The 16619-nt window shown below is 33.7% G+C and overlaps 1 protein-coding gene across 1 annotated transcript in view; it reads left to right on the plus strand.

Moving 5' to 3' along the window:
* The window catches only part of LOC125613379 (kinectin-like), a 50148-nt gene that overhangs the window by 32432 nt on the left and 1097 nt on the right, over nt 1-16619 (plus strand). The window contains exons 3-7 of the mRNA XM_048793623.1: nt 1730-2282; nt 5585-5722; nt 7213-7305; nt 11442-11572; nt 16599-16616. Of these exons, the coding sequence (XP_048649580.1) occupies nt 1760-2282; nt 5585-5722; nt 7213-7305; nt 11442-11572; nt 16599-16616 (903 nt within the window). The 5' untranslated portion in view covers nt 1730-1759. The remainder of the gene's footprint in view (nt 1-1729; nt 2283-5584; nt 5723-7212; nt 7306-11441; nt 11573-16598; nt 16617-16619) is intronic.

A 16619-nucleotide genomic window follows, 5' to 3' on the forward strand; every position in this document is an offset into this window, starting at 1 on the left:
CGCACCCTAAACCTCTGCTTTTTATAAACAGGCACAGTAAAAGGTGTCTAATAATTTAGAAATAGTTCATGTTAACATGAAGTTATCAGGGAGGAACAATTCTGTGTTAGGTTTCTTTTGCTATGTTGGTGATTCCTTATCCCCTTCAACTTGTTAAAATCTTAGTTGAGGGTTGTGTAAATGTTATTTTAAAAATTGCTTATGAAAATGGGAAATGTTAAATGTCATTTCAGTCATCAAGATTTATAGTGCCTGTTGAACAAACTACTTTGTCCTTAGGTTCCATTTTCATCTCTTTGCAGACTTGGGTCATTGCTGGTGAAACTTGAATTAAGCCTTATATTCAATAAACTTAGCTTTATTTAACTTAAAAGCATGTTTTCTAGGGTCTAAAATAATTCTTAGGATAAGTGACTCTTAGGATAAGTAATCAAGTACATGATTTAAATAACTAACTTGTTTACATTGTTTAGATTTATAGATCAGGTTAGATCTTCTGCTTAGGTGGAATTGGTTTCTTTTTCTAATCTTGTTTTTAACTTTTAAGACTGATAACTTAAACTTCAAGAATTCTCAGATTTGTACAATAAATATGCAAAAGCTAACTTGCTTTATTCCTAAGCATGTCCTGGAGTTTAATTATATCTGCATTTATACATCTTGCCTTTTTCGGTAACATATTTTAGAGGACATAAGAATTCAAGCCACCTTTATGTGGCTTTATATATATACTTAGAGGAATATTGAGATTTAGAACTGAACATTAGTATCATTTTTACGTTGAGATGTAATTTTAGCAAAAATTACTGCTCAGGTCAGGAATATGATATCTATTCAAGGTAGATATGACCAGGTAGTCAGATCATATCTGTTTTCTTTCCTGTAGCTATTTGGTTAATGTAAAATTAGGGCTTATGCACTACCAATGAGGGCCAGCCCTTTTCTTTTTAGCATTTGGGTAGGCTATTGGTGACGAAGTCTTGCTTTTGCAGTATAACTTGTTTTATGCAGTAAGGGGTGCCTTGAATTAGGGAAACATTTACTTTGTCATATATTTTATTGTCAAAGCCACAACCTAACATTTTGATATTATTATAGTTCCATATTCTTGATGTATTCCACCACAACATGAGTCTATTAGTAACAGAATAAAGATGGTCTTAAATCTACAAATGAAGGTGTGAACTACCTTTATTTTTTTTCCATTAAAAGCAAAATACTTTTAATGAATATCAAGTGTTGGTAATAATTGACACCCCGTCCCCCCTTCACATATATATCATTATACAACAAAAAGAAAAACGATAAATACTAAAACGTATCAAAAGTGGGGCTTAGAGTGTAATTCAGTGATAGAGCACATACCTAAGTACAGGAGGCTCTGGGTTGAATCCTTAGCATCACAAACAACCCCTCCCCCAACAAATAAAAAATGATATTTGGGAGGAAAAACATTTCAGTTTCCTCCCAGTAGGATCTTTTCACATGGTTAACAAATGCAAGAATGTGCTTTAAATACTCTAAAATTTTTAGGTACCTCACATTTCCTTTTTAGTTTGAATTGTAGTTGGCAGAGTAATCAAGTACATGATTTAAATAACTAACTTGTTTACATTGTTTAGATTTATAGATCAGGTTAGATCTGAAATGCCATTTGAAAGAGCAAGGGTTTTGTAAATTTAATTTTTTATGAGACTGACTGAGGTTGTTTTTGTTTTTGTCCATTTAGGTTTTATAGGTTCACATTAATAAAAGCACCATGGAGTTTTATGAGTCAACATATTTTATTGTCCTTATTCCTTCAATAGTTATTACTGTAATTTTCCTCTTCTTCTGGCTTTTCATGAAAGAAACATTATATGATGAAGTTCTTGCGAAACAGAAACGAGAACAAAAGCTTATTCCTACAAAAACAGATAAAAAGAAGGCAGAAAAGAAAAAAAACAAAAAGAAAGAAATCCAGAATGGAAACCTCCATGAATCTGATTCAGAAAGTGTACCTCGAGACTTTAAATTATCTGATGCTTTGGCTGTAGAAGATGAGCAAGTTGTACCTGTTCCATTGAATGTGGTTGAAACTTCAAGTAGTGTTAGGGAAAGAAAGAAGAAGGAAAAGAAACAAAAACCTTTACTTGAAGAGCAAGTCATCAAAGAAAGTGATGTATCAAAGGTGCCTGGCAAAAAAGTAGAACCTATCCCAGTTACAAAACAACCCACCCTGCCCTCCGAAGCAACTTCCTCAAAGAAGAAACCAGGGCAGAAGAAGTCTAAAAATGGAAGCGGTATTGTAATATATTTAACTTCATTGCATGTTTGTAGTTAGATGAACCCAAGATTATTCTTTTACTGTGTGTTTGCCTTCATTAACATTAATTGCTATTAGAAATTACTATTGATCATAAAATAACATTTTAAAATTCTTATGGAAAGACCTTTAATGAAAATTTTGTAAATCTGACTTTGTTTTTTTATTATAATTATCAGGAGTTAGAAATGTTTACATTTATTTTAACCAACTCTTTGTAATCAGTGTGGTAAGAATTAAGGATGAAAAGATTAGTTTTGATCATATGTTAATTATACATACATTTATCATATATCTGTTTTATGCTAGGTATTATACTAGGTACTGGGGCTACAGAGGTGAATAGTGCATTTTCCAGGTAGTCACATGCTAGCTGTAAATACAAACATAAATAGGTTATTATAATTTAAAAAGTTTATTATGCTAATCTAAGTTATGTCTAAACTAATGTAGAAATTCTATGGAAGACCACTTAGAGCAAGTTTTGAAGTTTGAATAAGTGCTAGCTAGGATTTTATTTTATTTTTTTTTGGGGGGGTTGGATAGGAAGGGGTAAAATAGGGTTATTAATAGGTATGTTCAGTTGTTCATATCCATGGATTCTATATCCTTAGATTCAATCAACTGTGGATTGAAAATATTGGAAAAAAATTGTATCTGTATTGAACACGTACAAACTTTTTTTCCTTGCCATAAGAATATTCCCTAAATAATTCAATATTGTAACAATAGTTTATAGCATTTGTATTGTATTAGGTATTCTACATAATCTAGAGAAGATTTAAACCTATATGGGAGAATGTGCATAGGTGATATATTAATACTACGCTGTATTATATAAGGGACTTTAGCTTTTACAGATTTTGGTGTTGGGCAGGGGTTCTTGAACCTATCCGCCAAGGATATCAAGGAATATTGGTTTTATTGGACTTTAAGTATTTGCTTGCTAGCTATGACCAACCATGGTACTAGAGAAATACTATATCTTTTAGTGAGGGGAGAAGGACATGCAAACCAGTAACAAAATGTGTTTTATGAAGGAGATGTATAGAAGAAATACAGAGGCCAAAGTGATTTATGCAGAGGCCAAAGTTACTTATGGGTAATAGAGGAGGGTTGGTCTTCAGAAAGGAGGCAGTGTTTAGCTGAGTCTTCAGTACTGCAGTCACTTCACTAAGAAATAGTGGTTTTATACCACATTGGCAGAATTATCACAGAGGTAGAAGATATAGTGTACAGTTGAGCTATGAAATACGAGGTAGGGAGCAAAGCTGAAAAGATAGCAGTAACTAGATCATGATGGTTTTTGTATACTGTCCCAGAAGCTGAAACTTTTTAGGGTAGATATTGCTGAAGATTTTTAAGCAGGTTAATTACATGGTCAGATTTATACTTTAGAAAGATCTCTTTGGCAGAGTATGAGGACAGATTTCGTGGGGCAGTTATTTGATGTGGGCAAACTAGTTAAGAGAATTTTTTTTAATTGTAGTAAAATATGTAGAGTATAAATTCTGCCATTTTAACCATTTTTAAGTTTGCAGTTTTGTAGTGTTAAGTAGATTCACATTTTGTACCTTTCCAACGTTAACATGTAAGCTGTGATAGAAGAAATAGAAATTAGAGAGGTATACAAAGAAAGAATGATGTGACCAAATACATTATATGTGTTGGCAGATAAAGGAGAAGACAGGATCAAAGCTGATATCCAAGTTCTGAGTTAGCCCAGGGTAGGCAAACTGTAACTGTAGGTTGAATATGGTCCTCTTCCTATTTTGTTGTGGTCTATGAGTCAAGAGTAGTTTTTACATTTTTTTCCTTTTGTGATGCTGGGACTTGAACCCAGGGCCTCATGTGTGTTAGGTAAGTACTCTACCACTGAGCTACCAGTCTTAGGTTTTACATTTTAAATGGTAGGGAAAAAAAATCAAAAGAACAGTCAAAAGAGAAATGTAGAAATTATGAGTCAAATACTAGTGTTCATACAGTTTTGTTTGTTTTTTTTGACACAGCCATTTATTCACTTACGTACATCTGTGACTAGCTTTCATGCTGTGATGGCAGACTTGAATACTTGTGACAGAATCTGAATGAACTGCTGTAACACCTAAAGTATTTACTATCTGGCCCTTGACAGAAAAAATTTTCCATCCTCTCATGGGTACATGGTTATTAGCACTAAGATAGGGAATGTTGGAGACATGGGGTGTGAATGGAAAGGAGAATGCTTTTAGTTTGTGGTTCAAGTGCAAATGTTGGCTAGTTAATGTTGGCGTGTAAGTGAGGGTAAGGCTTTACAATACATTCAGAAGGCTTGAGCTTGAAGGTAATAGTTGAAGTCATCGGTATAGATAAAATCATCAGGGGAAGTGTTTAAATTGAAAGTATTGAGAAGCAGTTCACAAAGGAGACTGTAAAGGAATATTATGAGTGGAATAATAATTTTGGGTGCTTTAGGAGAGAATTTTTTTAATTGTAGTAAAATATGTAGAGTATAAATTCTGCCATTTTAACCATTTTTAAGTTTGCAGTTTTGTAGTGTTAAGTAGATTCACATTTTGTGTAATCACCACCAGTCATCTTCTAGAACTCTTTCTTCTTCTCTAGCTGAGGCTCTTTACCCATTTAACACAATTCCTTACTTTGCCCACTCTGGAAGCTACCATTGTACCGTCTATGAGTCTTTAGAAAGCTCAGGTTATTGGAAAGTTGTCTTTTTGTGATAGGGTTATTTCACTTAGTATAACGGAAAGGAACTGTAAGAAAAGGTGAAGACATTAGAATGAAATGTTAAAGAGTAATCAAAGAAGGACTAACGGTTTTTATATGTAGAGTATGGCATTTGGGACACTGCGTACTTCAGTTAATCCTTTCATGGAATGGAAGAACTAAAAACCAGGGTGCAATTTGTTGGAAAATGATTGGAAGAAAAAGAAGTATATACTATTTTGTCAATATAGAAGGGAATGGGTGTAGGAGGCTGGTAGTTACAGTGGTGGTGAAGGATTTTATATTTTAAAATGATAGACCTGACTATGCCACAGGCTGTTAGGGAATGGTGCTAGAATGGGGTGTACAAGAAGAGGCAAGTACATTAAAGAGCTGATGTAGTGGAGTAAAAGTGCTGGAATGAAAATTAATGGTGAGAGCATTAAAATTGTTATTGCATTTAAGATTTTGGTGGTGAAGCTTTCTAGAAATTATTCATTAATGATTGCATTGTCTGTGATGTGGTCATTGTTTGCTGTGATAATTTTTAAAATTTTTTTCTGTTTGATAAAGATGATCAGGACAAAAAGGTGGAAACTCTCATGGCACCATCAAAAAAGCAAGAAGTATTACCCTTCCATCAAGAGACTAAACAAGAAAGTGGATCAGGAAAAAAGAAGGCTTCATCAAAGAAGCAGAAGACAGAAAATGGTAAAAATATGTAGATATATATTTTATAAAGTATGCTAATTCTAGAGAAGTACGTCAGGACAGGGACCCTGAAGACCTCATGCTCTTTATCCCAGTATATTATATGCTATAACAAATGTAATTCTAATACAAGTCTGAAATTCTCTGGCCTCATGGCTTTGCAATGCTTGGATAGATGGGCCTATTACAAGTTTATGATGAAAAATTTATCTGAAATTTAGAAAGTGAAGTATTTGTAAATGTTCTCATTCTTGGTTTTGAAAAATAATAGCATATAAACTATAGACAAAAAATATTCCTGAAATATTGCTGTGTTTTTGTACTTTTTAATATCACTTAAGATAATGGTTGAGGACATTTGTTAGTTCTGGCATTACCTTGTGTTGCCTATTTCCTAAACAAAATTTGGTGTATATATGGAAAGCATAAAATTAAAAGTGACAGAGCAATCTTAAGGTTTCTGAAAATTTCAGGGAAAACTTGGCTATTAAATGTGTATAGATTAAACAACAGGAATTGCCAAATAATATTAGGCTGTGGTATCAACTAGTACTAGAAAATAGTAAATTTGGAATGGAAGAGATGAAATTCTATTTGCATTAAAATTATGACATCTCAAATAACAGGTAAAAGAGAAATATTACCTAAATATATTTGATAAAATTAAACATGATCAATTTTAAATAAAAAAAGGAATTACATGTGCATGAAAGATTTTTTTTTTTTAATTTTTCCCCCAGAGGAAGGAATATAAACATTTCTATCTGGGTGTGGAAATTTGTATCTCTAACTATTAGATGTCAGGCTAAATAATTAAACTCTTATTCTTCACATTAAATAAGAACAAAATAAGGAGGCTTCCTTCCTTCATTTTTAATGTTATTCTGGAAGTTTTGGGCAAGTGTTGTTAAGATGTACTATGGAAATCAGAAACGTAGCTATTAGAATTAAGAAGCTATGTGCAAGGAACAATGACAATGAGTTTTGAACTTAACATGTGAAAGGAATTTAATTAAAATTATCAGTTGCAATAAGAATTCAGTAAATTATTAGCATAAATAAAATTTAGTAGTTTTTCATGAGCACTAATTAAATGAGAATAGATAAGAATCTAAGTTAAAAAAGACAAATGAGAACTAAGAGTGTGTAAGAAATATTAGATACTTTTGGAGGTATGTCCATTTTAGAATATTTAAGTGTTGTTCTATAAAACAAGACTATTTTATTGTAAGTATGTTGATTGATGCAATTAATGTTTTACTTATGATTTTAAACCAAATTGAGCTAATATTAAAGATTTGAAAACAAGTAAGATTTATCATTAGATTTAAGTGTGTTTCCATGTTGTTTAATCATTGTTTTTTTTTTTTTAAACCCAAAATAATTATGATTTTATTGAACTTAAATTACAGTCTTGGTAGATGAACCCCCTATTCATGCAACTACTTATATTCCTTTGATGGATAATGCTAACTCAAATCTTGTGGTAGATAAGAGAGAAGTTATTGATCTGATTAAATCTGACCAAGTAGAAGGAATCCAGAAATCTGGGACAAAAAAGTTGAAGATTGAAACTGACAAAGGTAATATCCACACTGTCAATAATTAGTTACATTGTACTGTTATATTTTTGAGTCATCATGGAGTCAAGTTCATATTCTCATAGAATCAGTGCATTGCAAAAGACTAATAGAACTCCTGTTGGTAGTCTCTAGTCTGTCCTTCCCAGTGTTGTAGGCCTGGACACTGGAATTTGACTTGCTCAACATTCCACAGCTATTTTGCTATATGGTGACCTATTCCCTGCTACTATTACCTTCTGTGAGATATTGAGGCTAATTTATTTATTTATTTTTAAATATTTTGGTTTTAGTTGTGGTTAGACACAATACCTTTATTTTATTTATTTTTATGTGGTGCTGAGGATCGAACTCAGCTCCTCACACATGCTAGTTGAGTGTTCTACCACTGAGCCACAACCCCAGCCCTGAGGCTAATTTATAACTGCCTTTTTTCTTTTTTTCAAATAGATTATTTTTTAGAGCAGTTTTAGGTTCACAGCAAAACTGAGTAGAAAGTAGAGTTTCTGTGTTCTCCCTTCACCCCACACATGCTCACAACCACTCTTTAAAAGTTGCAGTGTGATTTCAGCAACAGAAAGAGAGGCAACACTTCCAAACTCATTCTATGAGAACCAGTATCACCCTGATTCCAAAACCAGGCAAAGACACATTAAGAAAAAGAAAACTTCAGACCAGTATCTCTAATGAACATAGGTGCAAAAATTCTCAATAAAATTCTGGCAAATCGAATACAAAAACATATCAAAAAGATCGTGCACCATAATCAAGTGGTATTCATCCTAGGGCTGCAAGGTTGGTTCAACATATGGAAATCAATAAATGTAATTCATCACATCAGTAGACTCAAAGATAAGAATCATATGATCATCTCAGTAGATGCAGAAAAAGCATTTGACAAAATACAGCACCACTTTATGTTCAAAACACTAGAAAAATTAGGGATAACAGGAACATATCTCAACATCATAAAGGCTGTCCATGTTAAGCCCCAGGCCAACATCTGTTTTTCTAAATGGAGAAAAATTGAAGGTATTCCCTCTAAAAACTGGAACAAGACAGGGATGCCCTCTTTCATCACTTTTGTTTAACAGTTCTTGAAACACTGGCCAGAGCAATTGAAGAAAGAAATTAAAGGGATACACATAGGAAAAGAAGAACTCAAATTGGCATTATTTGCTGATGATATGATTCTATACCTAGAAGACTCTAAAAGTTCGCCAGAAAACTTCTAAAACTAGTAAATGAATTTAGCAAATTAGCAGGATATAAAATCAACACCCATAAATCGAAGGCATTTCTGTATGTCAGTGACAGATCCTCAGAAAGGGAACGAGGAAAACTACCCCATTTACAATATCCTCAAAAAAAAAAAAAAATAACAACAACTTGGGAATCAACGAAACAGGTGAAAGATCTAGATAATGAAAATTACAGAACCCTCTAGAAAGAAGTCAAAGAAGACCTTAGAAGATGGAAAGGTCTACCTTGCTCTTGGATAGGTAGAATTAAAATTATCAAAATGACCATACTTCCAAAAGCACTATACAGATTTAATGCAATTTCGATCAAAATCCCGATGACATTCCTCATAGAAATAAAAAAAGCAATCATGAAATTCATCTGGAAAAATAAGAGACCCAGAATAGCTAAAGCAATCCTTAGCAGGAAGAGTGACACAGATGGCATCACTCTACCAGACCTTAAACTGTACTACAGAGCAATAGTAACAAAAACAGCATGGTATTGGCACCAAAACAGACTGATAGACCAATGGTACAGAATAGAGGACACAGAAACCAACCCACAAAATTACAATTATCTTATATTAGACAAAGAACATGCATTGGAGAAAAGATAGCCTCTTCAACAAATGGTGCTAGGAAAACTGGAAATCCATATGCAACAAAATAAAATTAAACCCCTCTCTTCCACCACGCACAAAACTCAAAATGGATCAAGGACTTAGGAATAAAACTAGAGACTCTGGTCTAATAGAAGAAAAAGTAGGTCCTAATATCGATCATGTGGGGTGAGGCCCCAACTTCCTTAATAAGACTCCTTGGCGTAAGAATTAAAATCAAGAATCAATAAATGGGAAAGACTCAAACTAAAAAGTTTCTTCTCAGCAAAAGAAACAATCTGTGAGGTGAATGAGTGCATCCTGGGAGCAAATCTTTACCCCTCACACATCAGATAGAGCACTAATCTTTAGGGGTATATAAAGAACTCAAAAAGCTAAACACCAAAAAAACAAATAACCCAATCAACAAATGGGCCAAGGACCCGAAGAGACACTTCTCAGAAGATGATGTACAATCAATCAACAGATACACGAAAAAATGTTCATCATCACTAGCAATTAGAGAAATGCAAACCACTCTAAGATTTCATCTCACTCCTGTCAGAATGGCAGGTATTATGAAGACAACAATAAGTGTTGGCGAGGATGTGGGGAAAAAGGTACACTCCTACACTGCTGGTGGGACTGCAAATTGGTGCAGCCAATCTGAAAAGCAATATGGAGATTTCTTGGAAAATTGGGAATGGAACCAACATTTGACCCAGCTATCCCTTTCCTCAGTCTATACCCAAAGGACTTAAAAACAGCATACTACAAGGACACACCCACATCAATGTTTATAGCAGCAATAGCTAAATTGTGGAACCAACCTAGATGCCCTTCATTAGATGAATGGATAAAAAAAGTGGCATATATACACTGGATGCCCTTCAGTAGATGAATGGATAAAAAAAAGTGGCATATATACACAATAGAATATTACTCAGCAATAAAAGAGAATAAAATTATGGCATTTGCAGGTTAATGGATGGAGTTAGAGAAGATAATGCTAAGTGAAGTTAGCCAATCCCATATAACCTAATGTTGAATGTGTTCCTTGATATCAGGAGGCTGATTCATAGTGGGATAGGGAGAGGGAGCATGGGAGGAATAGACGAACTCTAGATAGGGCAGAGAGGTTGGAGGGGAAGGGAGGGGGCATGGGGTTATAAATGATGGTGGAATGTGATGATCATTGTTATCCAAAGTACATGTATGAAGACATGAATTGGTGTGAATATACTTTGTATGTAACCAGAGATGAAAAATTGAGCTCTCTATGTGTAATAAGAATTGTAATTGAAAAAAGATAAAATTATCAAGGAAAGAATAAATTTTACCCTGGAGAACAGAGACAAAACAAGGATTTTGAGGAGTGAGGGTAGAAGTGGAGAACTGGAAAAAAGAAATAAGCATAATTAAAAAGAGTTGCAACCTCCATGTGAAAAAAACCCAACATAATGGGAGACTAAGGCTAAGGTTTTGTACCATTCTATTGATCCTGATTTATGTTCATCATCTATGTTTAAATACTTAACTGGACAAGAAGAATAATGCATTCAAGTTGCAGATAAACTCTGGAAGTAATCTCTAAAGTATCTTTTTGGGGTAGTACTACAATTGGGTTTAAGAAGATATAGTCAGTTTTCTACATTGTAGGTCATTAAAACCATAGTTTTCATTCACCTGAAAAATGAAATTGTTATATAAACACAATTCTGTCACTCAGAAAAGTGATCTATAATGGTGTTATTAAAAAAAAAGAAAAGAAAAAAAGTTGCAGTGTGACTGAAGTGTTAAAAGCCCTAGACTCCTTTGGGAGTAATGGGTGGTAGTTTCTTCAAGAAGGGGAAGTTGGTGCCTAACATGGGAGCCCTGGGAGAATTAGGATGGTGAAATAAAGGAGGCATGGATTTTTCTTATGTCAGGATTCCATGTATATATTTGATCTTTGTTGAATCAGATTTTACTTTTATAATTTGGAATTTATTTTCTTAGTATTTTTAATGTTAAATGAAGATATTATGAATATATGTAATATAGATACTAGCGTCTAGTAGATGCTTAAATGATTTTTAAAAAAGGCATGCTATCATTTTTAGAGTAAATTCTTAGTTAATGTAATCATTCCATAGTATAGATGATAAAACAACCACCCCACCCCCCTTTTAAGCATTTACTGTTATTTAACGTATAAATTACTTACTGGGTCAGGAATTTTTGATATTTACCTTTGTTGAAGTTATTACTTTGTCTTCTAAATGCCGATTCCCTTTTTTTTTTTTTTTTAATTAAGAAAATGCTGAAGTGAAATTTAAAGATTTTCTTCTGTCATTGAAGACTATAATGTTTTCTGAAGATGAGGCCCTTTGTGTTATAGACTTGCTGAAAGAAAAGTCTGGTGTGTTACAGGATGCTTTAAAGAAGGTAAGTGTGTTTTTTGATTATGGGCATATTTATGAGCAGTAATTTGAAGTTCACTCAGCAATACTTCATCCAGAGTAATTAATTATTTTCTACTTCCATTCTTTTTTTTTTTTTTTTTCCATCCACATTTTTTTTTGTGGTGCTGGCGATTGAACCAAGGGCCTGTGCATATGAGGCAAGCACTCTACAAATTGAGCTATATCCCCAGCCCCTCTACTTCCATTCTTAATACCTTAAGCCACATGGTCACATCTAAAACTTTTGGAATATCTTCAGAAATTATTTCATAGATTCATGTTAATCAGTCCACTTATTTAGTAGTATCATCTGATGCTTTGACAAAAAGTCAGTTGCTTAAAATAAGCAAGGTGATTTTAATGGCTTTAAAGTCCTTTGGCACTTGTCTAAGCTGTGCAGTGCTTTGCTCTGTCTAGACGTATTAAAGTTAGGGTTAAATGATTTTTGGACAGCATGTATGGAGGGTTTTTGTGATTGAAGAGTGTATTCAAAGAAATCTGGGGGCTTTTGTTATTTGCAGTATGCATGTTTGTGTGTAGGTAATATTTCCCTTCAAGAATAAGTTATTTGCATGGTAGAATTACTGCTATGGCTGATAATTAAAACCTTATGGAGTTAACATTATTTTTTACAGGTTACACTTATCATAATATTATGTGTAGTATGTCATACTGGTAAAAGTTTTCAAGTGTTAACTTACATGAGATAAGGTCATATAGTGTCTGGTATTCAATTAGATGATTGACTAAACTCTCTCTTCTGAAAACATGTGTTCACACACATGTACACCCTCCTTGTCAGTTTACCTGCTTTAAAACCTTGAGTGGTTTAATTTTTTTCTTAAAATAAGGACCACATTTCTTAAAATGTAATCTGAGTCATCACCTCTCTCCTGATTATCTACAGTAGTATACAAATGATGTTTCTGTTTTTCCTTTTAGCCCTCTATTTTTCCCATATAACTGCAAGGTGACCTTTAAGAGGTAAATCAGGTTACTTCTGTAAAAACCCTTTGGTGCTTTTCTCTTTGCACTTAGAGCATAGTCCTACTTACTTAACTACTTTTCTCTAAAGCCTCATCTAATGACATTTTCCCTGTCCATTTTATCTACACAAGGTCTTTTTTGCTTCTTCTAGCATACCACATTTTTTTTTTTTAATTCTGTCTTTCCCCCTTCCCCAGTTTCTTCTCGTGCTTAATTCCTCTTTCAAGTCTCCACCTTAGTATCATTTTCTCATATAAGCATAACCTGTCTTTGCAGTGTAAATTGTTCTCTCTGTTCTTTGCTCTCATAACTATCTGGATGTTTTTTGTCATAGCTTTAGCAGTCTGTTCATTCTTTTCAAGTATCTATTAACAGTGCTTTTTGTGTCTCTGGCAATTACACTGTAGCATGCTGGTTAGACCGTCTGCATGTAGTGATAGCAATGGTTCAGAGTAAGCAGGTGTTTGAGGGTAGTCAGTAAATGTGTTAACTCTAGGTGACTTTGACTACAAAAGCCAGATTTTTTTTTTTTTAATGAAGAACTTTCTTGATATTCTTGACTGAAGAATTTGTTCTTTGATATACTGTATTATAATTGGTAAGTACCTATCTGAAGAGTTCTTAGTTATTTGTGGGGATTGGGAAAAGCTTTTAGCAGTAGAAAGCTTCCAGGTTAAGTTACTACATTATTCCCTAGCTATTTAAAATTATGCTTTTTAAAATTAAAAACAGTGCTTTAAGAGTTTCTCTTTTGATTAATGTTGTTGCTGGTGACTTATGGGCATAAGAGTAGTTATTTTATTGTCTGAGACAGCTTTGAACTCTAAAGATCGAATGATAAATCAGTCTACCCTTGATTTGTATTTTTGGTAGGTCTAGGAAGAAGTTTGTGAAAGACAGCATTTAATATAGGGAAGGTGTTTTGAAGTGTTCACATTATCTCTTCTTCTTTGGAGCTGTTTGGCCTTAGATTAAAATCTTGCTTGGTTTCTTAGAAAGTGGTTTTGTTCTCTACTGTTCTCTGCTCTTATAGGCCTCCTTTATTTGAGAAAGTCTAGGTAAGTTTAATTTCTCCCTTTTCCTATCATGGAAGCTAAGTTGGGTCAGAATTTTTAAGATTTCCGAGTCCTGGAGGTAAATGGATCTTTACACGTAATTGAGAGCAGTTCAGAGCAAAGGGAATGGTAAGTATAGAGGCACAGGCATAGACCAGACGGAAGTTAGAGGACTTGCAGTGATGAATGTAGGGTTGATGACTGTTTTCTTATTTGGGTAATGGAATACATGTGGCAACAATGGCGTTTGTGAGTAGTTTATAGAGGAAGAGAGAGTTAAGGATTGTGGAATTTTAGAAAGTTGTTAGGCATTCCATGTGCCATTTAAGTGGACACAATTATTTCATAACTAAGTATCTATTTTTCTGAAGTTGAAGAAAGATTGCAGTTAGAGTGATTTGAAACAATTCACTACTACTAGTTGTACACATGGATGGCGGAAGTGATGAAAGCTGAAGAAGGAACCCTGAGAAACACTGGTGTTTAAAGGGCAAGGGAAGTCACAACAAAGAATACTGAAGAGGAGGAGTGGGAGAAACACTTCTGAGATGGTGGAATCTTAGAAGCTTAGGGAGAGTAAGAGAGTTCAGGGCGAGACTGACATGCTTTAGAGAAACCAAAGAAGATAAAGATTGAAAAACTGGGTTTGGTATCCTTAGGGAAAGTGTTTTCATCTTAGTATTAGACTATGTAACTGACAAATGAATGGGAAAGATGACAGTGTGTGTGTCTACTCTTAGTAACCTTAGCTGGGAAGGGAAAAGCAGAGTAAAAACTAGAAGGGTTGCAGAATTGGAGAGAAGATAATATTTTATGTGTGACATGTGTCCTTGTGTTTATGTTGCAGTACACTTAAATTTTACATGTAGAGTGTAGGTTAAGATCCTGGGCTATGGAGTCAAGTTTTCTTGAATTCAAATCTGGGCTCTGTCACTTTGGACTTTATGATTTTGGATAAGTTAATGCCTCTATTTCCTCATCTCTAAAATGGTAATGATAATCAGGCTTTGGGAATTAAATGAGGTAATGCACATTAGTTGCTTGTTTCTAGCGTATAGTAACTGCTCAAAAATTGTTAGTGTGATTACTAGTAAGAAAAATTTGATTATTATTTTCAGCATTGATATTTAAATATACTTGCTTCAATTATATGAATTTTAACTTTAAACTATTAACAGAGATTTGGCCCCATGCTGTATAACAGAAGGTACTTCTGTCTACTAATTTTTCCCTAAAATTCTCTTGTCCTTCCTTCTCAATTTTTGTTAATTACTATAGCATTTCCATTTGTTGGATACTTAATAATATTTAACATCTACTCTATGATTATAATTTCCATGCTTGTTTTAGTCTTAATTCTGTAGATAAATGATAGCTAAAAAATACCAGTTATTTTGTTATACCTTCTTTATTCTCTACATTGGCTAAAGTTGTTTTTTTCTGGAGTTTCTTTAAAAAGGACTCATGGCAACTGCATATCCAAAATTTTATCAAGTTAAGATGCTTCTTTGTTGTCTTTGTGTTTGAATGATAGTTTGGGTGGGGTATGACATTCCTGGATTTCACTCTTTTGAAAATTTTTAATGGATTTGTTAATTTTCTGTTTTCTATATTCATATTTCCAGGTATAGATCTGAGGCTGCCCTGAATTTTGGGATCTTTTCATGTATTTTTGTCAAACTGCACTTGTAAAATAAAAACATTCTTTGGGTAATAAACAGCATTTGTTTATTGGACTTCCTCACTGCTATGCTATATAAACATCAGGGGATTCAGTTTCTTTGAATCAGTAATTTTACTATAATATGTCTTGGCATGGACCCATTTGTCATTTTTCTCTCCAGTCCAGCTTACCTTTCTAGTCATTAAATTGAAGCCAGCCATTATTACTGGGAAGATTTCTATGTTACTGAAATAACTGAAATCATTTGTGTCAGTTAAGCACATGGTCTCCTTTGCTTGTTTTAGTCCTTTAAAAAATAAAACACCATATTATCTTTGACCATTTTCAATGGAATGTCCATTTCTGTTTGTTGTTTTAATTTAATGATTGCTTGGATGTTGTTACTTCCACTGTGAGTTTTACCAGCTTTGTTCCATCTCATTTTGTGATTTTATTCTTTTCTCTGAGCTCCTTTTTGTGAGCTCTGCTCACTAGTACTCCTTTTCCAAGAAAGATGCTCTCCTTGGATCTTCTCTCTGTTGGATATTGATAGTTGTGAACAGTAAAAACTAGTTGGTGTTCTCCTTCGGGCTGTATGTACAAATAAGTCCTTTTGCCCTGGTTCTTCCTAGACACAGACTTTGGGTCTTATTGTAGAGTCACTTTCCATTCTTCCTCACTGGCTGTCGGCTGTCTTTAGTAAAGTTTGTGTGATTTCTTCTTCATTTTTCCTTCTTGAGACTGCCTTATAAGAAAGTTCCTGCATTGAAACTTTTCGCTTTTTCTCATGTCAAATGCCCGATTATTGTTTTTAACCTTTCTGGATATGTCTGTTAAATTGAGAGAACTAGGTACCTCAGTAGCCTTGGGCGTATTAGACTGGGTTGTTAAGCACCTGTGTTTGACCTTCACTATTTTTGTTAGTCTTTCATAGTATTATGTTTTGAGATTACAGATGACTGTTTCATTGGTAGTAGATAGCATTTTGTTTTCCTAATCTCTTTTGATCTTCTAGAAAGAAAATGATGGGATATTGCTATTTTTGACTCAAGGTTTAAAACTAGAAGCTCTGTAATTCTTTGTAAAAATTTGTTTTTTGATTGGTACATACCTGCTGAAGTATTGAGGATATATAATGTTACAGTGACTTTTCTGAATTTTATTTCACTGGCCAGTTTTATATATATGTAATATATAGAGCTCTTTATTGGCTGAAGAACACTTGATATCACATACTTCATTTTCACATACTTCATCAGTCCATGTTCACTCTTACTCATTTTGTATTGATTTCTCAATTGTAGTCAAGTAAAGGAGAATTGGCT

Source organism: Marmota marmota, unplaced genomic scaffold (assembly GCF_001458135.2).
Source record: "Marmota marmota marmota unplaced genomic scaffold, marMar, whole genome shotgun sequence".
NCBI lineage: Eukaryota > Metazoa > Chordata > Mammalia > Rodentia > Sciuridae > Marmota > Marmota marmota.